The sequence below is a fragment of the Hyperoodon ampullatus genome, assembly GCF_949752795.1.
Source record: "Hyperoodon ampullatus genome assembly, chromosome: 11".
Classification (NCBI taxonomy): Eukaryota; Metazoa; Chordata; class Mammalia; order Artiodactyla; family Ziphiidae; genus Hyperoodon; species Hyperoodon ampullatus.
Window position 1 is genome coordinate 24,705,866 of NC_136924.1, and position 24,011 is coordinate 24,729,876.

At 42.1% G+C, this 24,011-nt stretch overlaps 1 protein-coding gene across 2 annotated transcripts in view; it reads left to right on the forward strand.

Annotated features, from left to right (window-relative positions):
• ANO4 (anoctamin 4) overlaps window positions 1-24,011 on the forward strand; it is a gene marked incomplete at both ends in the record, with an annotated part of 224,573 nt that overhangs the window by 46,999 nt on the left and 153,563 nt on the right. For both annotated transcript variants that reach the window (XM_079714090.1, XM_079714091.1), the window contains one exon: window positions 21,212-21,312. In XM_079714090.1, coding sequence (XP_079570216.1) covers window positions 21,212-21,312 — 101 coding nt within the window. The remainder of the gene's footprint in view (window positions 1-21,211; window positions 21,313-24,011) is intronic.

A 24,011-nucleotide genomic window follows, 5' to 3' on the forward strand; every position in this document is an offset into this window, starting at 1 on the left:
TACATATTTCATGTGACTCATGCATATTCCTTTGCTCAAGACAGAACAACGTTAAGGAAAAAATATACCCATTATATAAGGCACAGCTGAAGAACTCATGTCACATTATGAACTATTGTTACCAATCCCACGAGAAGAAAATTAATCTAAAAGATCTTCTCACTGGTCTAAAATGAACTTGTCTGATATAAAACACATTTTGCATTGTCATTTGTTACTTACCAGATGTGGGCATCGTAGAGTTGCAGCTGTGAAAGGAACTGAAAGTCTTTTCTTGACAGTGTTATTTTTGTTCCTGTTGTTCTTACTATGTGTTATGTTAAATTGCTGAAAACTACACAAAGTATATACTAGGGATATGACATTACTTATTAATTAATGAGATGGAGTGATTTCAAAGCTTTGAAGCAGTCTGGAGAACTGTAAATCCATGGTCTCCTGCTTGTAATCCTTACAAGTGGAAAACTTGAAAAAGGTGAACTGCAAGCTGAAGTTTATGAACCAAGCCTGATGTACTTCAATTGCAAAAGTGATGATGCAGCACTGTCCCTGGAGGCAGAGACCAAGGCTTAACTCGCTTCCTGTTGTGTCTTAGGCATATTTTAAGAGCAGTCAATGGCATCCGAGGATTCCACTTCCAGATGGAGTCATTCTTCATTCATTCATCAAATATCTAATGAGCATCATGTCTACTGTGAGGGAAGAGAAGCATTAAATGTGTCAGGTGCGATGAGTACTGTGGAGAAAATATGCAGGAATCCTGGGAGGGAGTCACTGTTTTGTTCAGGAGTTCAAGTCAAGTCTCCAAGATAATGAGCAAACTAAGAGAGAAGTTGGCATGTACATTCCTAAACCCAGCTCTCAAAAGCCCCTCAGAGTTTTCCCACTGTTGGGACTACTTTTGCCTTGCATTTCCCCATGTGTGGACTGAGATGAGGGTTGGAAGAATAAGTGGAACCACTAAGTAGGGTGAGGGTGTGTCCTATAGCAGGAGGGAAACTGGCTGGATTTGGCTGGGGTGGGGGTGGGGAAGATGACAGGGTTTGCATCTCCACGACCTCTCCCAGGGCACAGAGCAGGGACAAATCAAGTGCCTGAGCAGTGTTGGGACCTTTGCGGAGACCTGACCTGGTTGCAAACCCCTCCCTAACTTGTCCTTTGCTATTCATTAGTTTAGCTTCCACCCCTTTTGGTGCTAGTCTTTCATGGCCTTCCACACTTTTGTCTACACGTACATCAAGTTTTGTCTTTGAAGGTCTTCCCTCGTGCTTGTAACTGCTTGGTCCCTCTTCAGTTAGAGTTCTGCAGAAAACAAGCCACTCTGTGTCTTCCAAGAGCGAAGGCTTTGATACAGAGGCTTACACCATCGATGAAAAGGGCAGGGAAGTCACCTCCAGCTGCTTCCTGAAGCATCGTAGCGGTGGTCCCAAGTGCTGGCCTGGAAGCCCCTAGGGGTCCCAAGAATGTTGGACTGTGACACAGATGATTCTCAGAAGACTTACCTGAAGCTGTCTCTAACTTACACAACAGTGTCTAGCTGCCTACCTGGAGGAAAAAACAGCCTCTTCCACTTTCCAGATTTTATTCACCCCTCGTTGTTAACTCTAACCCAGAGCCCCCCAGAGAAGGGGATTCTGGGAAATGCAGTCCCAGCTTCTCCTCAGCAATGCAGAGGAGACTTCAGAAAGAGGGGGGCAGAGATGCCAAGAGGACAGCAAATAGCATGGCACAGCCACTAGTCCTCCTCCTACCAGGTTTGACTGGACACCTGGCCCTTCATCTAAGGCTATGTCAGCCCCTTCTCTGTCATACCCAAAGGGTTTACAGTTGTAGGTCATGAATCCTAATACTGTCCCTCAGGGTGATGGTGGAACAGCTTTTTCTGGTGTTTCACGTGGCCGTAGCTGGATACCTTGACCGCAGACACAGTACCTCCCTCACACCCACACCTTTGTTCTGATGCTACCACTAGGCAATTCTTTGTTCACAGCAGAGCTGAATTCATTGAGACCAAATCTTTGGGAGTCAGACAGCAGCAGTCACAAGCCCACATAAGGAGACATCTGTGGGTCTGTGCTGCAGGAGGAAGGGAGAGGACAAAGGAAAGACAAGCTGAAAACTCCTCTCACAGTTGTGAAAAGAGGAAGGTTCCCTCCACCACTTGCGGCTCCGGTGGTGTTAGAGCATCAGTCACCACGCGTACAGATGTCTATCACGTTCCAGGCTCTGTGCCAGGCAGAATCAAAAATGAAAGAATGCTCCCGTTATCCATTGTGGCCTAACAAACAACTCCAGAACTTGTGGCTTAAAACAACGGTCGTTTATTTTATTCTCAAGTCTGCAGTTGGGCAGGGCTCTGCAGGACCAGCTCTTCTCTGCTCCATGGGCATCAGCAGGGGGCATGCTCCCAGGGAGGCTGGTGGACCCCCTTTCAAGGTGACTCTCAGCTGAGAGCTCAGCCAGGCCTGGGGGCTGTAGGCTTGGTTTCTTTCCCTGTGGATCTCTGCACAGGCTTCTCTGAGGCTCCCCTGCCTCAGGCATCCTCGTGACGTGGTACCTATGTTCCAAGAGAATGAGACAGATGTGCATTTTTTTAATCTGAAATATAGTTGATTTGCAATATTGTGTTAGTTTCAGGTATACAGCAAAGTGATTCAGTTACATATTTTTCAGATTCTTTCCATTATAGGTTACTACAAGATACTGAATATATAATAGTTGCCTGTTCTGTACAATAGGTCCTTGTTGCTTATCTATTTTATGTACAGTAGTTTGTATCTGTTAATCCCACCCTCCTGTTTATCTCTTCCCCTCCTCCCTTTCCCCTTTGGTAGCCATGTTTGTTTTCTATGACTATGAGTCTGTTTCTGTTTTATGTATAGTCATTTGTATTATTTTTTAGATTCCACATATAAGTGATATCATATAATATCTCTTTCTCTGCTTGACTTAACTTCACTTAGTGTGATATCCTCTAGGTCCATTCATGTTGCTGCATGTGGTAATATTTCATTCCTTTTTATGGCTGAGTAATATTCCATTGTATATATACACCACTTCTTCTTAAACCCATCAATAGATGTGCATTTTTATGACCTAGATCCAGAAGTGTTTATTCTGCTCTCCATTGGCAGAGGTGGGAACAAAGGGAGGGGACATAGATCCCACCTCTTGATGGAGAGAGGCAAAGTTCTGGAAGACATGTGGATTGAAGGCTATTGTCAGGGCCGTCTTTGGAAAATACAGCCACGTTATACTCAGTGCGTTTGAGGAGCTCGTTGACTAGAGGTGAAGACAGGCGTGAAACAGATGATTAGGATACAACCTGAAAGGTTCCTATGAAAGCACGAAGGGAACTTCAGATTCTTCCCAGAGGTTTTAGGAAAGTTAGAGGAAGTGACCTAGATCTTGAAGGATGAATTGACAGAGCAGCAAAATACAAGGGCATGGCGTTCAGACAGGAAGCAGTATGAGCAGAGGCGCAGTAACTTGTGATGGAGACATCACAGCTCCTCTGGCAGCTCTGCTTTCCCAGTTGGAGTGGGAATCCCATGAGGACCACACAGGTTTCCCCACAAAGCCTTGCATAGTGCCTGGCTCATCACTTCACCTCGACTTTCAAGCTGTTTATGCTCATTCAGCAATTTCCCACGAATGTAGTTTACGTCAGATATAATTGTCCTCCTAGGCCTTGATGACTGGACTGATACTGGCCAGATAAGCATTTTTTAGTCACTTTTCTCCAAAATGGTCTAAACTAATATCATTTAGCTTCTTTGCAACCAAATCCATTACACTGTACTTCTGTTTAAGTAAAGTGTCGTCTTGTTGCTGGATCTCTTTCAGGCCAACTGTTTTACTAAGCCAACCATACCGCTATCACCTGAAAACTCACCCAAGATCATGATGGTCTTCCAAGAAGATGGTATTTATTGCTCCCTAGAGTTCTTTGTTTTTCATCTCCATTCTCCGTTCTGACTTTTTCTACATAGGTTGAAATTAAAAAGAGCTTTATAGAAGGCTGGGAACAGAGCAGGCAGAAGAATGAAACTGTACTGCGCACAATTGTCCTTGACCTTAGCAGTCCAGTAGGCAGGAAAGAAAATGACACATGGTGAGACCTGGTGTCCGTTAGTGTTTCAAAATGTGTTATGTCTCCTCTCAGGGCCTCTCCTCTTCTGCAGTCTGTCGGTTCCTTGGTTTAGCCAGTATATTATTTTGGATTGCACAGCAGTAAATCACTTTGGCATTCACTTGATTCAGGTTTTCAGACTCTAATAAGTGCCTGTGGGTCTTCTAAAATCTAGTCCTAAATTCGGTGACTCATGGATTACACTGTACACATTATGTCTGACGTGTCCACTCTTGCTTCTGATTGCCAGAAGGGCTCTCCCACCCTGCAGTTCTCTATACAAACTCCAGTCAAATGAAGAACCCCTAGTCTTGATTCTTTTTGTCACACAGTGCTTTATTTGGTTGGCAAAACAAAGATAGCAATTAGCAGGTAGGTACTGAAGTTTAGTTTGTAGTTGTCCTTTTCTTCTTTTTCTGTTTATACTTAGCAAAGCTGTACCTTAATCTCTCTTTGAAATGAAGTCTCTTTAGGGAAAGACAGTTCTAAGTAAACCCTAAAATACTTGCAACTGAAACCTGCTTTTGAATGGGTTTAAATATTTTAAAATGTCACTGGAGTGTACATTGACTAGGATGATTAATTGTCCCAACCACTCTTTTGACCATCATTTCATTCCCCTCATTACTTCTCTTTGATTCTATGGTCCATCATTACGACCACTCATTTACAAGCACCTCAATTCTCTTATCCCTTTGTTTCTTTGACTTATTTGCCTGGCAAAGCCTTGACCTTGATTAAACCCCACCTTCTTTGTGCCTGCACCTGAGCATGTTGAATGTTGCTAGAAAAACATGCTGACTGGTTCACTTTATGGCCACCATCTCAGATGAGGACCAGAGTAACAAAGAATGCCAGGTAGCCTAGTAGGTTTGCTTCCCCCATCACCATAATGAGGAATTATCTTCATTTCTCCTTCCCATCCTTCCTTTCTTGGCCTCCTCCTTTCATTCATTCATTTTAAAAAGTTTATTCATTCAGTAACTAGACAGTGCCTGGCATAGTTCCAGGCATTCAGAATACATCAGGGAACCAAACAAAGAGCCCCTTTCCTTGAGGTGCTCACCTTCTAATGAGTGAGACAGTGAACAATAAACATAAGTAAATAGCATAGTATGTTAGAAGGTGATATGGCAAAGGAAAAAGTACAACAAACTGTGAGAGTACTGGGGGGTGAAGGGATATGCATTCTAAATAGGGTGTGATGTAGGGGGCTCACTGAAGATGACATCCGACCAAAGACTGAATAGGTGAGGGAGTTGGCCAGCTGTGATTCCCCACCATCTTCTTGCCCCTCCACCATCTCACCTCCTTTATCTGTATCTCCACCACCCACACACACAGGCTCTGCTGATAACCTTGTCTATACTTTGATAGAGGATAGACTCAATCGGACAGGGTCTTCTGAGGCCATCCCCACACTCACTCTCTGCCTTCCCACCATGACTACGCTCGAAGTGTCTGCCACTGTTCCCAGAGCCCTCCTGTTGTGTGCTGAATTCCCTCCCATTTCACCTTCTCAAGGACTTGGCTCCTGTGATCGTCTCTTCTCTCTCCTGCATCATCAATTTTTGCTCTCTTTCAATTATTATAAATATGCTCCTGTAACTCATATCTTAAGAAAAATCCCTTGAGCCCCACATTCTCCTCCAATGACCACCTCGTTTCTCTTCTCCACTTCACGAAAGTCTTCTTCAAAGATTTGTCCAGCATCATTGTCTCCATATCCTCACCTACCATTCTCTCTCTTTTTTTAATTGAAGTATAGTTGATCTATGACTGTGTTAGTTTCAGGTGTACAGCAAAGTGATTCAGTTATACATTGTTTCAGATTATATTCCATTACAGGTTATTACAAGGTATTGAATATAATTCCCTGTGCTGTATAGTATGTCCTCATTTCTTATCTATTTTATGTATAGTAGTTTGTACCTGTTAATCCCATACTACTAATTTGTCCCTCCTTCCCCTCCTTTCCCCTTTGATAACCTTAAGTTTGTTTTCTACATCTGTGAGTAAGTTCATTTGTATCATTTTTTGGAGTCTACATATGTGATATCATATGATATTTCTCTTTGTCTGACTTACTTCACTTAGTATGATAATTTCTAGGCTCATCCATTTTGCTGCACATGGCATTATTTCATTCTTTTTTATGGCTGAGTAATATTCCATTATAAATATATATACCACATCATCTTACAGTAGTCGTCTGTTGATGGGCCCAGTCTCTTTTCAAACTACTTGATCTGGGCTTTCTCCCTCTATAGACACTGATTTTATTAAGGTCAGCTTTAACCAAGTCCAGTGCTCATGCCACCTCTGTTATCTTACTGGCTTTGTCAGCAGCATTTGTCCATATGGTGGATTGTTCCTTCCTTGAAAAACATTCTTTTCTTGGCTTGGGAGACATCTCATGCTCTCCTGGAGTTCTCCCTTCTTTACTGGCCCTTTCTCAATCTCGTTTGCTCACCCTCCTCTTCCATTTGACCTCCAAATGTTAGTACATCCTAAGACCTGGTCCTGGGTGCCTTTCCTTCTATATCTCTATCTCCTTGTGATCCCATGAAGTTCCATGTAGAGCTTTTATATAACCTCTACATTGCACTCAAGGCTTGAGCCAACAGGATTTACTACTTGATCTCAGGATAGCAGGGGAGGGGGAAGAATTACCAGTTACTTGCAGTTACCAGGGACCCAGCATAACAGTAGCTTCATCCAGAAACCTTCCTCTGTGGAAGGGAATGGCAAATCACACACCAGTCTTCAAGGCTTCTAATCACAGCTCAATGGCCAGAGCTCATTATATGGCTCCAGATGAACACTGGGCCAGGAAGCTCCGATGTCCATGTGCCCAGAGATACACTAATGGCTCCCACAAAGCACGGTTTCTTGCATTATATAATTTTATATGTAATTTATATCTATGTATACTTATCTATATATAGATATCTGGCCATATCTATATCTATCTATCTATCTTAGCCCTATAAAGTAGGCAAAGGAGTTATATCAGCATTACACCAATGAGGAAATGATATGGGTTGAGGTATAATTTATCAGCTACATTTTTGTTATTAAAGATCATATGAGCCCCATTTCTTGACAGCTTTTTCACAACCTTTAGGTAAAAAGCAGTTTGTAAGCTACCACTACATGTGCTGTTACTGCATCCTCTAATTTTGATCAGCATTCCACCAAGAGATAAATAGAATAGGCCGAGGAGGGATGTCATAACCTTTCCAAGTACATTAGAAAGTATTTCCAAAGTTAAATTGCTGCTTCACTGGCAGCAGACAACCTGCTTACTTGTCCTTTCTGGCTCACGCTTGTTTGATGGCTGTTAATCTCTGCAGCTTATTAAGGGCATAATGACACATGGGTTATTGACTGGGTCACAACTGTGAATACTTATCAGCAGTTCAATCATTTGTGATAATATAAAGTATAACTGTGATGATATAATTGTCCCCAAGTTCAACTTATCTAATACACCACCTTGAAGGATGAGAGAAATGTTATGATGAGGACTTTTGTTGGAGTTGGGTAGATCGGAACTGACATGGCTTACTTCTGAGGAGAGATTTAGTACTGCATGGAGGGAACATCCACAAAGGGAGCATTTTCTCTCTTGTGCTCCCACAGGACATGAGACCAACTTCTATTCATATTCATCACATGTCTTAGCCTTCTCTGTATCCCAACATAGTACCTAGGATGTAGTTAAGTTTATCTTTAGGTATTTGTTGAATGACTTTATGAGTGGTTATGTTGTGAGGTAGATAAGACATTTGTTTTACATAATAGACGCACTGTGATACTAAGCAGGTGTTGGAGGAAGGATATTCTGTATCAGTGTGTATTCATTAGCACTACTCATCAGGTATAATCCCTCTTCCTGGTGGCCTCATAGACAAGTCCATATGATGACGTCTGTCCCGTGAGCTAGGCGCAGAAGTGGTGTGTGTCCTTATGAAACCCTCTGAGCTCTGCCTTCCCTCTGGCACAGTGACCCATCAGCATGAATCACTGAGTCACTGCAGTAAGCTGACCTGCAGTGGACATGTAGCATAAACAGGAAGTAGACCTTTATCATAGCACCAGGCAATAGAACTAATGTAATTTAAATTTTTTGGTAACAATATATGAAAAGTAAAAAACAGATGGAATTAATTTTAATGTTTTATTTCATCCAGTAGATCTAAATTATCATTTAAACATGTAATCAGTAGAGAAATTGATGAGATACTTTACGTTCTTTTTTTTCAGACCTCTAAGTCTTCAAAATCTAGTGCATATTTTCCCCAGATCTCAATTTGGACTAGCTATATTTTAAGTACTTAGTAGCTACCATATGGACAGTACAGCACTACCATTTAAAGTCACTGATATTTAGAGTTATTTGTTGCTGCAGCATAACTTAGCTTATCCTGACTGATAACACCAAACATGGATTTTCTTCAGATATCCTGATGCAGTGAGTTTCCTAGGTTTTTGGGTTTTTTTTTTTGCGGTACACGGGCCTCTCACTGTTGTGGCCTCTCCCGTTGCGGAGCACAGGCTCCGACGCGCAGGCTCAGCGGCCATGGCTCACGGGCCTAGCCGCTCCGCGGCATGTGGGATCTTCCCAGACCGGGGCATCAACCTGTGTCCCCTGCATCGGCAGTCAGACTCTCAACCACTACACCACCAGGGAAGCCCAAGTTTCCTAGGTTTGATGTAGGAATCACCAGGGTTGATGCAGAGTAACCAAGAGCATGTTGCATCAACGTTCACTTAATTGAAACACAGGGAACCTCTGAAGAAACATGGAAATTTGTGCTTAGCTCTTCAGCTTTGGACCTCTCCTGGTTGTGATCTAGAGGAGTGTTTACCTAAGCTTCTCATACGTAAATTTAAACCACCTTGAAACCTTTGTGGTGGCAAGAAGGTGAATTTTTCTGTCTAATAATAGTGTTTTAACAAGGTAATCAATAACGTGAGAAAGTTACTCATCTCAAGTAATTAATTAGTTATTAATTAATTAATTGAGGAATTAGTTAATTCCTCAATTAATCTGTGATCCCAAGATGTTCACAGATTAATTGAGGAAATGTTCCTTCTCCATGACTACATGCTTAGTAACATACTGGGTTCTGGGAATATAGTTGTGGGGAAGCTGTACACTTTCCTAAAGACAGCAGTGAAATATGTAATTTCAGAATTAATGGGGATATAACCTGTATTAGTTTTATATTGCTGCATAAGAGATGACCTCAAACTCAGAGGCTTAAAACAGCCCATGTTTATGATCTCATAGTTTCTCTGTGGGTCAGAAGTCTGGGTAAAACTCAGTGGGGTCTTCCAATCAGGATGCCACAAGGTTGCCATCAGGGTGTCAGCCAGGCTGCGTTCCTTTCTGGAGTTCAAGGTCCTTTCACATGGTTATTGGCAGAATTTATTTCCTGGTGGTTGTCAGACTGAGGTCCCCCTTTTCTTGCTGGCTGTCAATCAGGGGCTGCTCTCAGCTGAGGCTGTTTACGACTCTTAGCCCTCCTGGGCCCTCTCACATGGTACCTTACTTTTTCCAAGCCAGCAGAAGAATCTCCCTGACCTCGAGACTCTCTTTTAAGTACTGACCTGATTGGTTCAGGCCATTCCAGGATAATCTTTCTTTTGATTAACTCAAAGTCAACGGATTAGTATCCCAAGCCCAGGAATGCCATCCCTCATATTCACAGGTCCCACCCACACTCGAGGAGTGGTGATTATCTGGTTATTCAGGATGTGTAATCCAGTGGGGTGGGAATCTTGGGGGCCATCTTAGAATTTGACTTGCCACGTAACTTGAGATCTAAAGAAGCAGAAATTTATCAGGCAGAGAAAATAGCATATGAGAAAACCCCAAGACTGTCAGGAGTTTGGTGATGTGGAAGGAAGAAGAGATGAGGGCCATGTGACTGGAACCCAGAGAAAGGAAAAATGATACAAGATAAAGGAGTAGCCTGATCATGCACTGGCCACCTTAGTGATTTTCCAGAGGGCCATGGGAAACCATGGATCACAATGCATTTTTAAAGACATCTCTGATGTCAGTGACAATACACAAGGCAAGAATGGAACTGGAGGGAGCCCAGCTTCTAGAAGTCTTCAAGGAGCTCGATGATGGAGACTTACAGGGGGATGGTGTGGTGGAGATGGAGAGAAGTGGACGGATTGGAGAGAGATGTAGGAGGTAGAGTCAATCAAACACAATGATTGACTGAATGTGGGCTAAGGAAAAAGAAGTCAAAGGTGACTCTTGGAATTGAGGGACTGGGAGGACGATTGTGCCACTTCCTGAATCTGGGGACACTGAGGAGAAGAGCATTTTTTTCCAGAGAAGTGGCTCTCTTTTAGACACATTGAGTCTGACGTGCCCATGCAACAGCCAGGGGTAGATACCATGTTGGCCGTTGGATTGGAACTCGGAAGAGGGGTCTGAGCCAAAGATAGGGATCTGGAAGAATCAGATGATAGGTGACATCTAAAGCCATTGGGAAGGGATGAAGTCATCCAGGGGGAACAGGTGGAATGAGACTAGAGCCTCGATGGAGTCCCTGGGAAGCCCCATTTAAAGATCTGCCAACAAGGAGTGAGTGGCCATTTCACACACCTATTTCCTGTCGCTGATGCTAATGTCATCTTCGGGGGGTGAGCATTGTGACCATTTAGGAACATACAGTAGCTCAGAGGCTTTTCTCTACCAGGGCACAATAAGTGTGTGTGTGTGTGTGTGTGAAAGAGTGAGTGAGTATGTGTATGTGTCACGCATGTACATGAGTTGTGGAGAGTGAATTGCGTCAGAATCAGCTGAAGAGTTTTTTTGAACTACACTCAGAAATTCTAATGAGTCCTCAGGGAATCGAGAACTAAAAAAATAAAAAGAAAAAAGTCTTTTTAGGGACTTATGCCCTCATTTTTCAGAGAAAACAAACTCAGGAAAGTGCAAGTCATTTGCCTGGTGACACACAGCTGAGTAGATGGCAGCCCCGCTGAGAGGAGTTGAAATTGCTTAGCGATTACTTTGAGCCCTTTTAACCCTCCAGAAATGTACATTTCTCCATCCATTTCAGAGACTGGATTCCAGATCCACCAAAAAAATTCTGCCATTAGCTATAAATTAGCAGAATGTTCACCGAGCATTCTATGGGAGGAAGAAGGAAATTCTTACCTATTGAACCACTTGCAGTGGTTGTAAGCTGACAACCGTGTCGGCTTCAGAACAGTCATGCTTGGTATTGTCCTCATTTTACAGAGGAGGAAACGGGCTCATGAGCTGGTATCGTGCCAGAAACACCCAGGGAGTGTGAGTGGCAGAACCAGGCTTCAAGTTTGTTTTTACCTCTGGCCTTACATTCATTTTAGGATGTTTAGAGGGAACTGTATGCACTGCACCTTGGATTTCAATACGTAACTAAGTATTTTTCAAAACAAATAAAATGACAATGGAATTGAATCCACAAAGAAAATATATTCATGAGCCCCACTTTCCTCTTGTGAAGCAGCGGTTCTGAAGCCCAGCTGCCTTGGTGAGAATCCGGGCTCCCTCCTTACTCACTGTGTGATCTTAGCCAAGATCTTTGTGCTTTTGTTCCTCGTCTGCAGTAAAACAGGATAATGATGCTGGCTGCATAGGGCTGGTGTGAAGATTAGGTTATTTAACATGCGTAAAAGCCCTAAAACACTACGTAGCATGTGGTAGCACTACGTAACTGCTCCCACCTCTACTGTTCCTATTTTTTTTCTCCAAGAGGCTTATCTGAGTTCCCAAATTGGAAATTCATCTCTCCTTTCTTGTCCCCAGAGTGTCAAGGGGTTGCTTTGTTCTCCTGGCAACATAGTTATGAAAGAGTGAAATCCAGGTAGTTGCCTGAGCGGGTACAGAAGAGATGCAAGTGGCTATCCTGATTCGACCCTTTGTGCCCAATAGATGGAAACATGGAGCGTCTGTATGTCTCAGGTTTTCAGCCATTAACTCTTGTCCCTGCCCGGAATGCACTCTCCCTGGATAATAGAACAGCCTTCTTTCCTACTTCTTCAGGTTTCTGTTCAAGCGTCACCTTATCAGAAGGCCTGTCCGCAGCACTCTATCTAAAATAGCATCTCCTTCTCACCGTTATTTTCTGTTTGCCTCCCCTTCTTTATTCTTCTTTGAAGCACACCGTCAGAAATATCATGTGTCTGTTTATTGAGGGTTGTGTCCCCAATAGAACCTGAGCTCCATGAGGGCAGGGATTTGGCCTGTTTTGTTCACAGCTGTACTCCCAGCACCTAGGACAGTCCCTGGCACATAGAAGGCCCCCAGTGAAGGTTTGTGGACGACGTGCATGGATGAGTGAGTGAACGCTAAATTACAATTCACGTGATGAGATGCGTGGTCAGCTGCAGAGACCACCAGGATTTCCAGGTGCCCTTCTGCTGAACAAGTTTGGAACAAACCGAATGATGCTAGCCCCTCCTTTGCAGGTGAGGAAACCGAGGGCAGGGGAGAGGCCAGGCTCCAAATCTAAGGTGTAGCCAGAGACAGAGCCAGGATTGGGCAGTTTTCAACATGTTTTCACAGGCCATTTTAGTCTGCACCTCAAAATAGCCCTAGACGTGTGCAGCCCCGGGAGTCATGTTGTCTCTGTGTGGCCAGTGAGAGAAGTGAGGTGACTTACCCAAACTCGCAAGGCAGAGCTGTGACAGGACCTGGCCCAGGTGTTCTGTCCACCACAGAGCAGCACATGGTTGGCTGTTGGCCAGTGATCACCTAACAAGTCACATCAAGGAGACTTCTAGAAGGTATCTAAGCCTAGGTCTCCTGTAGTCTTCTGTGCTCTAATGAAGTTCCAGCTCTTTTAAAACGGTTTTCTTCAAGGCTAAAAAAGGATTGGGGATCATCTTTGGAGCTGAGTGGCTTTTTTAAGTTCAACAGCCTCTTGCAGGGTTCCCGGTTGACATAGGGTACTCTGGGCTGCCGTAGACCCATGGGGGCTATTTCCAAACAGACCCCTGTTTCGTTCCCCGTTTCCTGCTCACCTGTTCCCTGTCCCTGTTTGGCAGAAATGTAACCCCAGGATGCACTTTGTGTCTTAGATGAATGAAGTGAGCTTGCAAGTGAGAGACAGGCAGCTCCCTTCAAGCCAGGCATTCACTCTGTGATATCTGTGGAGAGGAACATAGTTCAGTTTGCAGATGCAGCTGCCTCTCCTAGGCCCTCCCAGCAAGCACCTTTGTGTTCCTAATGTTCCATGGCTATACTTTCATGGCCAAGATTTGGAAACCAGGTGGGAAGAAAGAAATCTTATTCCTCAATTAAAGCTTTAACTTTAAAAAATATTTTTACCTGCCACAATTAATTACAAGCCGTCCTTCTTACTGTTTAAAGAGTATTTTTAGTGCACAAGGAACTAGCTAAGTACTTTGCATACATTAAAGCTTGTAGTCCTCTGAAGAAATCTGAAGTGCTGCTGTCGTTCCCATTTCACAGATGAGAGAATTGAGGGTTACAGAGATTAAATAACTTGTGCAAGGTCACCAGCTACTAATATCAGATCTGGCACTTGAACCCTAACTCCAAAGCTTGGACTTTTAACCACTACACTGGGTGCTTTCTCTACTCTGTTTTCCTTCAGTGTCTAAAGAAAGGTTGCATATCCTCATGCAGCTCTTGTTTTGTAATTCTACTTAAATTCCACATATACTTTTTTATCTCCATGGCTAGGGTATTAGCATCTCAGGGGCAGGAATGGTCTCATTTTTGTATAGCCCAAAGCCAGTTGCCTTATTATAACATAAATGATCCTTTCCCAGCACAAGGCAAGTGGTTAATGCACTTGCAATAAATGTTTGATGAAGAAATGATTAACCAAATCCTTTTAAATTGCTTCCCTTTCTCCTGCTACCTTTTAAAAAGTGCCACCATCCTGTTTCAGTGTAACCCAATCAGTGAAAGTGGACCTGAAATGAAAATAGATTGATAAAAATTTCCCAGAATAAGGTTTCTATGGCAAACGTGATTTCTAGTACATTTCCTTGATGCATGCACACACATTATCCACGTTTGACTGTGTACAGTATCATGATCTCATTCAGGCAAACATCATAGACGTCAAACAGAACCCAAAATTGCAATGAATTTTTTCTTTGAAATCAGAGATGTGTGTCTAATGAGGGCCTGCAGGGGGAGGGAGGTCCCATCTGCACGTCTACCTGGGGAATCCTTGGAGGTTGCTAGGAGTGTTCATTGCCTCGGAATCCCTGGCAGGTGTCCGAGAACTACAGCCTGGGAACCTTGGGCACAGAGCGGAGACCGGAGCCGCTTCTGCCTTCTTGACAAGATGCTCTGAAGTGGCGACAGCTTTCCCCAGCATGGGCCAGGGGAGTCGCACATGGGCTTCGTTCGCTGGTTTGTGGGTGGCAGGGAGGTATGCTTGGGAGACAGACACAGCTTGGTACCCATGTGCCCTTCTCGAACTCAGCTCTGACTCAGGAAAGCCAGCCAGAACATGGAAGTTCCAAGTTTCCCTTCAGGGGACAAGCCGGACACTGTTAGAAGTGGAGTTCCACCTCAGCTGTACATCAGCAGCAGGACGGGGGCCAAGGTCAGTGTCAGCAGGCAAAGGGGAGGCGGCCACAGCAGCAAGGCTGGGACAAAGGGCACTGCTGAATGGGGCCACTTCTAGCCAGCAGCCCAGGCATAGCTGCGGGAAGGGTTACCTGAGCTGCCCCTGGCTTATCTGACACAGCTCATCACTTCATCCTTCTAGAAACCCATTCCTCCTGGATTCTGCTTTGTCTTTGTCCCTCTCCTTGTTTCCCTCCCTCTCTGATGGCTCCTTCTCAGTCTGCTTTGCTGGTTGCTTTCTCCTCTTCCAAACCTCTAAATGTTAGTGTGCCCCGGGGCTCAGTCCTTCCCTGTACTCCTTCCTTAGGTGACTTCATCAAGTTCTATGCTTTTAAATATCAGCTACATGCCTGCAATTCTCAATAAGTCCCACCCTCTGAGAACCAGACTCCCATATCCATTTGCCTACTTCAAACTTCTGTGTACCTGTCGCCCAGGTACCTCAAACATGCACATCCCAGAGTAAACAGCCAACTTCTCCCTGACTCTCATCTACATCAGCGTGGTATTAACCATCCCAGTTTCCCAGACAAAACAACCGGCACATGATTCTAAGAGGCCGGATTCTCTTCTCACTCTCCTCATTTGATCAATCCCAAGTCCTTTCAAATCTACCTTCAGGTAGATCTCAAGTCTGTCCATTTCTCCCTTCCTTGCTGCATTTACCTTCTGGTTCCAGCCACCATCTTGTCTCACCTGGCTTCCTGGAATAACTTTTCTAGTGAATTTTTCAGCCCTGTGCTCCCTCTGTGACATTCCCCACAGGGCATTCAGAGTGTACTTTCTGAAACAAGGGATGCCGTCACCCCTCTGCCTTTAATCCATTGGTAACTTCCCATTGACCTTAGGAATAGAATCCAAATTCCTTACAGCACTGAGCCTGGCCTGGCAGTGTTTGTCCCCAGCTCTCCTCTTCATCCCTATTCTCAGGTATTCTCCCTGCCTCACACTTCGCAGTATCCAGTCACCTGAGCCTTTTCAGTTCCTGGTGTCACCTCCCATCTCTGGGTCTTTGTACTTGCTGTTCCTTCTGTTTGGAATGCTTTTCACTTGGCTTCTCCCATAGCTGACATCTTCTCATCTTTTGGATCTGAGGTTAGATGTTATGGTGGCAGGGATCAAACAGCTGATCTAAAAGCAAGTACCCTGCTTCTGCTGGCCCATAGCACTGTATTCTTGTCCTTTTTACCACCTTTCATAATTTTAAATCATATGTTTATTGGTTGTTCAATGTCTGCCTCCTGCTTCAGACTGTAAATTTGGGCTACTGTAATATATCCAAGCACCTAGCAGAGTACCTGGTATATAGTCGTCACTTAATGAATGTCTGTTGAATGAATCAATGTCCTTGGAGGAACATGTAGGGGACTGTGGAAGGACAGGAGATGGGAACTGGGGGGCTTGACTCTCAGGGTTTCTTCTGGTGTAGCCTTGTGGTCAAAGACTGGAAAATCCTTTTCGGGTATTAGCTCCTTATCTATCGCATTCACAGGTTGTAACTAGGTAACTAGCTGTGCTCTTCCCACCACTGCCAATGTGGTGTGGCCCTTCTTAGAGATGACGATGACTAACATGTTTTGCATGTACTGTGAGTACCCCACCTGTCTTATGCCATTTAATACAACTCAATAGGTAGCTATTGCTATCATTTCCCATCTTACAGTTGAACGGACTGAGGCACAGAGAGGTTAAATAGCTTGTCCAGGATCACAGAGCTGGTAAGAGGTAGACATAGGAATATGAATCTGTGCAGTCAAACCTCGGAGTCTGCATTCCTAACTAACGTCTCGTCCAGCTACCCACGTGGCTCTGTACCTGTGCTCTCTCCCAGATTGACCTCATCCAATCCCATGGATTTAAATATTGTCTATGTCCTGGCCACACTTACTGTGTATCTCTGGCCCAGACTGCTCCCCTGAGCTCCAGACTCATGTATCTACACACAGGACATCTTCTCGTGACCATCACAAACTTACTTAGCATTTCCTAAACTGAGTTCATGATGCACCTCCATGCGCCTGCTCCCAGACCCTTTTCCAGCCATGGTTTTGGGGGTCGTGAGATGTGTGCATCTACATGTCTCTGAGAGGTGTGTTGCTTGCGTTAGATAATGACGTGCTATTTATTTTTTTCCTTACTGTTGCCTTACCTAACCTTCAGTTCAAGGACCATGATTTATATATCTTTGCATTCCCAGCATCTAGTACATAGAAGGTGTTCAATTTGTTCTTGTTGAATGAACAAGAAAGAAGGAATGTTTTCTGTGAATCTTACCTATTTCTACTCCAGGTGTTTTCCATGCTACTTCTTAATTTCTCCAATCTTCTCCAAATGACATTATTTATAAGTACATTATTTATAAGCCTAGCCAGAAGACCCTGAATGAAAATACAAGAGATGAATTACAATTGCATTTCATCTACAATATAAAAACAATTCCCTGTAGTGCAAATGCACCCCAGCTAAAGCATAAAGTTGAGCTTTTTTTGTCAGCTGTGTAAAAATATTGGCTTGTTTATAAATACTATTATAAGGAGAGTTCAGCCACAAAGGCCTAACATATCTTAAACTATGAAATTTTAAATTGATACTCTTAAACTGTAAAAATTTAAATAGTATGCAGTTCAGAACGACTGTGTGTGAGAAAGATATGGATAAATAATTGGCCGTTTCGCTAATTTAAACTGCTCTGGCTTACTGCTTCTCATCTTTCTTCTACTTCCTTCCACAACTCAGCCCTCCCCCTGGGAAATGACTTCTAAGGAGTCATTTGGAGAAGATTGGAGAAATTCCCAAATTCTTCTCAGATTTTCCAGACTCCTCTAAATGGTCATTTTTCTTCTCCCCAGTGTTCTAACCTAAGGGATTTTAATTGCAGTATATTAATGAAACAACTCTATGTTTCAAAAAATTCATTTTTATTTCTCTTCATTTTGGCACTTGCACACTTGGATTTATGTGGAAAGGAATACTTAATAACAAGGAAAAACCTATTTAAGCACAGTAGCATAATCATTCAGCACTAGAGAAAAGAGTGATATATGAGCTATATAATTAGCAATCATCTGTTTCACATTTATTTGTCTGGGCTGAAGTTCAGTTTCTCCTTAAAAACAGAGTATAAGTAATAAGTCCCATATACATAGACACAGGTGTGTACGCATGTGCACACACACGAATAGACACTCATCATTAATGGGAATTCAGTTAACATTTTTCTCAAGATTATCAAGATAATCTTAAATATAGCTTAATTTTCCCTCTTTGTTTTTGTTGCTTTGTTTTCTGAAATATGAAATTCTTTTCAGATTAGTCCATATAAACTGATAAAGAATTCAGAGATTGTGTCTTCAATGCACATAAAAGCCATGGATTTATTTAAACCTCAGAGTTTATCAGATAAAATTGACAAGGGAGTCAGGGGATGTGGGTGTGGACTCAGCTTTGCCTGGGATAAACTTTCAGTTTGGCTGTGGGTGACTTAACTTGACTTAGTCTCTTCCTTCTTTAAGAAATTGAAGTAAAGCCTCTCTTACAAGTTTGAGAATAAGATGAGGTAATGTGTAAAAGTGCTTCTAAAATTATAAAGCACTAAAAAATAGAATGATGGTTTTATAATTATTGTTATAATTGAAATAATAAGAAAATGGAGTTATTTTTATCATGCTGAATTAATCAAAGCAGTTGCTCTTTTATGCAGAAAATGGTTGAGATCCCACATTAGAAGTTTAGTTGACTCAGTATGTGTTCAGATAATGAACTTGGCTTTTCCAACACACAAAAGTATGGCATGTAAAACGTGCCCTAAATGGAATATAGTATTGTATTCTCCTTAATATTTTCATACATTCATGGGAGATCTACAAAATGATTACTCTTGCAATAGATTGTATATTTTCTGTAAAAGTAGCAATCACAGTAATTCCATGAAGAGAATATATTCTAAGATTATCCTCTTCTCTAAATCAAGGTTTGATTGATTCTGTAAATCAGTCACATTCCCATCTTCTTTATTTTGCACAATTTTACTCCTTCTCTCATGGGAATATGAGAGAAAGAAATAGCAGGAAGTGAGAACCTTGTTGGAAAGCTAGGTGAATTTAAAGCATTCCCGGTATTACCATGAAACCTCCCAAGTGAGGAAGCTACAAAACCTTCCCAGACTCTGAAGTGTATCTTTAGTATAAACAAAAAGGCCCATTTTAAGGAAGAATAATCTTTCTTTTGCTTTTTAATTTGGAAAACTATATTATATATGGAAAAACAAGTGGCAATCTTTTCCAAAGCACAAGAATACTCAACTGATAAGCTTTGAGAACATCTCAGATCAAGGCATCAGCACATCCACAGACATGAATGGGACACAATGGAGAGTGTGTGTGCTATGTTTCTATATATTCCTGTATGGACACTGCCACCCATGAGCTCATTCACACTACCCCTGACTACGTGGCTCTAAGCATCCAGTGCAGGGAGGTAATAGGTTACTAAACAGAAAACCAGTTTGTGCAAAGAGACACAGCCCTAGTCATTGCTTCTTCAGTGGCTGCTGGCGTGTTCGTTCCCTGCGTGGGCATCTTATTTGCAGTAACCGGCTATGTGGGCTCCAAGAGTCACTTAATCTTCATCACTTCTGGCTTCATAGGACTCCCAGCTTTCACTTGGGCCAGGACTAACTATTCACATTTCACTAGACAAATATTGGTTGAGTGTACTGTCTATAGCAGGCACTGTGCTAGGCCCAGAGGATTCACCCATGAATAACAGAAACTTTCCTTGTTCTCAAGGGGCTTAGAGACAGGGGTCTGCTTATCCTAAGCTGAAAGATAAAACCTTATTTCAGCCTGAACTGCCAGAAAGTTTGATTTTTCTAACCAATATCAAAGGGTACCCCCCACACACACCATTGTGGATTCGGGCCTTAGCCCTCCTCCCCATGGGAAATTCTGCATCACCAAAGTCCCTGAGAACACTGAGGTTGACACCAGTTTGATTTTCATAATATCTTGAGGAGTTCTTATGAATTAAGTACATTATTTATAAGCCTAGCCAGAAGACCCTGAATGAAAATACAAGAGAGGAATTACAATTGCATTTCATCTGCAGTATAAAAACAATTCCCTGTAGTGCAAATGCACCCCAGCTAAAGCATAAAGTTGAGCTTTTTTTGGTCAGCTGTGTAAAAATATTGGCTTGTTTATAAATACTATTATAAGGAGAGTTCAGCCACAAAGGCCTAACATATCTTAAACTATGAAATTTTAAATTGATACTCTTAAACTGTAAAAATTTAAATAGTATGCAGTTCAGAACGACTGTGTGTGAGAAAGATATGGATACATAATTGGCCGTTTCGCTAATTTAAACTGCTCTGGCTTACTGCTTCTCATCTTTCTTCTACTTCCTTCCACAACTCAGCCCTCCCCCTGGGAAATGACTTCTGAAGGAAAGCTCCTAATTGGAGATGTCCCCTTGGCCAGAGGCATAGACCAAAATGTGGTGGGGGGTTAACAGAGTATGAAGCTCTAGTTTTACTTGCTTGTCTAAGTTCTGTGTTGATAAGAAGCCCCAGAGGAGGCCAAGGTTTGGGGCCAAAGAACACAGTCCTTTGAAAAAACCCTTGCTGATACTGACCCAGATTTAAGACTCACATCTCTTAGGTCCCTTTATCTCCACCACCACCAACTATTGCTTTTGCCTGGATGATTGAGAGCCTCTCTCTTTCTCTCTGCTTTCCCTTGTTGTTTATCCTCCACGCAGTAGTCACAGTGCTCTTTGAATGCCTAAATCAAAGTGACTTCCCCGTGTCCCTAGAATAAAGTTTAACCGTCTTGTTGTGGCCTGTGAAGCACTACATGTTCCTGCTCACCTTTCCACCCTCTGCTCGCTCCAGTCTCCATGATTAATCCACCCCAGCCCCTCTACTCGCCTCCCTGTCCCTCGACCATAGGACATACCAAGCTATTTCCCAACCTAGGGCCTTGGCACCCAGAACATTCATCCCATGCTCTTTATCCAACTGGCTCCTTCTCTATATCTCAGTTCACATGTCCCCTCCTCAGAGAGGACTTTCCTTGACCCTTTGCCCAAAGAAATGGGTACCCCACCCCAACTCTTCCTCCTAAGACTTTGTTGTCTTCAGAATACTCGTAGCTCTGAATCTGTCCCTCTCTCTTTAACTTGTTTTTGCCTGTCTTCTTCTGTGTGTGTTTTTGCAGAATGTAAATGCCATGCATCTCTCTTTTGTTCCTAAACTGGTTCTCTAGTGCCTGCCACACAGTGGTGTATTGGTTGAGTGGATATATGCACACATAAGGAGCCAGGTTGTTGCTGAACAATGCCCCCCATCTTAAACTCTGTACAAGTTCATGTGTTCTAAGTTCCAACTCAATTGAAACCATAGGAGACTTGGATATACTTTTCAATTTAGTTTCTTTTTTCTGTTTCAGTCCTCTCTAATAAATAGTGACATTATCTTTGTGAAGTTGCATGCCCCATGGGAAGTGCTCGGAAGATATGCAGAACAAATGAATGTAAGAATGCCTTTCAGGTAGGTGTAAAAGTATCCCTGCCCCCCATTCTCTCTGCTACGAATGTACTCCTCTCTCAATACAAATAAAACTGAAATACGGACTGGAACACTCTAAGAAAGTCCTTTAAATGTTTAGGAAATGCAATAAGTACTTCATGGCTAATAATGACTTCATGGCTTTTTGTGAAAATGTCTGGCTAATTCAGTCCTTAGAAGGGCAGATAGTTCACCTGCCTGTGAGAAAGAAATATTTTCCAAGTGGCATTTTCATTTCCAAAGTGCCATTTTTAGAAGCCCTGTATACTGCTTCTTTGAATGGCCAGACCCCAGGATCAGTGGTGCAGGTCCTTACTGACTGGTCCCTTCCAGAAAAAAATGAAAATCTACTTCTATTGAAACAAGTTCAAGAAATTTCAGGAAAATGTGGTCTTATTTTTTTAAATAACCTATTTTTAAATTTTAAAAAGTCAGGTCATAAATACTACACAAACACAAGCATTGATATTTATTCCTAGGGGAATAGAAAACACTTTGCATGGATTTCTCAGTTATTTAAAAGGATTCATTTTCCTCCATCTTATAGTGAATATTCTTATTTTCCCTGTAGATTAAGAAAAAGTGATCATTGGCTAGGTGGAAATGAAATAAAGTATTAAACCTCAAATGATAAATGCCAAGATATGTGGAAATAATGGGATCTCTTAAAGGAGGTGGAGGGGTGTCGTACCAAGGACAGTTCCAAAGGGACTAAAGAATTCAATACTTTTAGTTCACAATTTGCCCATAAAGACCAAGTCAGTGGGCAGATATTAGACAAACTGCCAATTCTAAACTATACCTCTTAATGAGCTGTGGAAAATTATCGACACAAAGAACCATCTACATTCTTAGAAACGAAGAGGAGCTAGGAACACATTTAGAGAAGGGCAATTTCCATTCATAGGCCTGTAATATATCTCCTTGGTGCACCTTATTTTCTTTGTTTATTGGTCTTTATGTCCTAATACCAGTTCAAAATAGAGGCTGGATTTCTAGCGTCTATTTTCCTTAAGGCAAAATTCCCAAAAGAATTGAGACAGACATAGTTCTAAACTTTTCAGTTATTAATCAATGTGAATTAATAGTATATCACACAAAAGGACCAAAAATAAATCTATGCTTAGAGTCATATATCAGACCAACATCTTATAGCCAACAGAGCTAAAAAGTCTACCTTTTGATAGTAGTAGTAGTTTTACAGTAGTAAAGCCTAGTGAAACTGACACCCCCCTCCCCAGTAGCAATCTCATAAAACCTTTTGCCAGAACACACTTCTCAAGCACAGAACCTGAGCAGATTGTAGAAACATGAGCAATGTGATACAAAGCAAGTTCCCTTAGTACCTGGAAGCATTCCATCTCTGAAGGGCCTGGCTGTATCATAGATAACACCTCTGTGTGCTCATTGCATAGCAGAAAAATGCTGCCTGCAAGCAGCATTAATACTTTTCTTATGCACTATTCAGAGACTGTGATCCAGGCAATAAAATGAAAACCATAATAGCTATGAATAATAATCTTAAATGTAGGAATTCCTACAGGGCAATATTTTAGGAGGAAATACTGTTAATGTGTGCCCACTAATTGGCCTTATTAATATTGATGTGATTTTACCTAAGCATAGCTTCACTTGATGCAACTTGGTGCATTTAAAATTTATGCTTTCATTTTGTCCGATGTTTTAGACAAATAACTCTAGCCTAAGGAGACATATGTATTTCCAAAGCAGGAATTGTCCTGCCATGTCAGTTCAACAAAATGTTCAAATGTCAATTTAGCTGACTATTTAAATGCCTCCAAGAATCTTTATTTATTATTTTCTGTAGACTGCACTTCTGAATCCCAGGTTTAGTCTCCTAAGATTTTTATTTCTCCAGTGTTTAAAAGGAAGTGAGTAATAGGTTTCTTATGGGAAATTGTCGATAAAACCTGCTTCTGCTAAACACCTGTATGTCCATGGATATGGTTTTTTAAATAGACTGTTTTTAAAACAGTTTTAGGTTTACAGACGATTAAGTAGGTAGTACAGAGTGTTCGCATATACCCCCTCTCACCCTACTTACAGTTTCCTTATTACTAATATCTTGCATTAGTGTGATATATTTGTTACAATTGATGGACCAATATTGGTACATTATTACTATCTAAAGTCCATAGTTCACTTTAGGGTTCACTTCTTGCCTTGCACAGTTCTATGGGTTTTGACAAATGCATAGTGTCAGGTACCCCCTATTATAGTATCACACAGAATAGTTTCACTGCCCTTAAAACTCCCCTTTACTCTGTCTATTCATCCCTTCTCCCCCCAACCCAAACCCCTGGCAGCCACTGATCTTTCTCTTGTCTCTATAATTTGCCTGTTAACAACATGGGATATGTTTTTAAGTTTTCACAGATATGCAAAATAAATTTTGGTGTATAAACTCCCCATTCTCTCTAAGTGAGATATCTCAGTAACAGTTCAGAATCCATACAAACCGTATTCATTTCATTACCACCCCATTGGTTGAAGCCCACACTGTAGAAAGGGAGACTGCATTTTAATAAAGCATCTAATACATGTCTTCTCCATTCACATGACACCCAGAATTTACATTTGTAATACTTTTTAAAATGCAGGTATATAGAAGCACAACAGATCCTTAATAAGTCTGATTTTTAAAAAGATTTTTTTCCAGG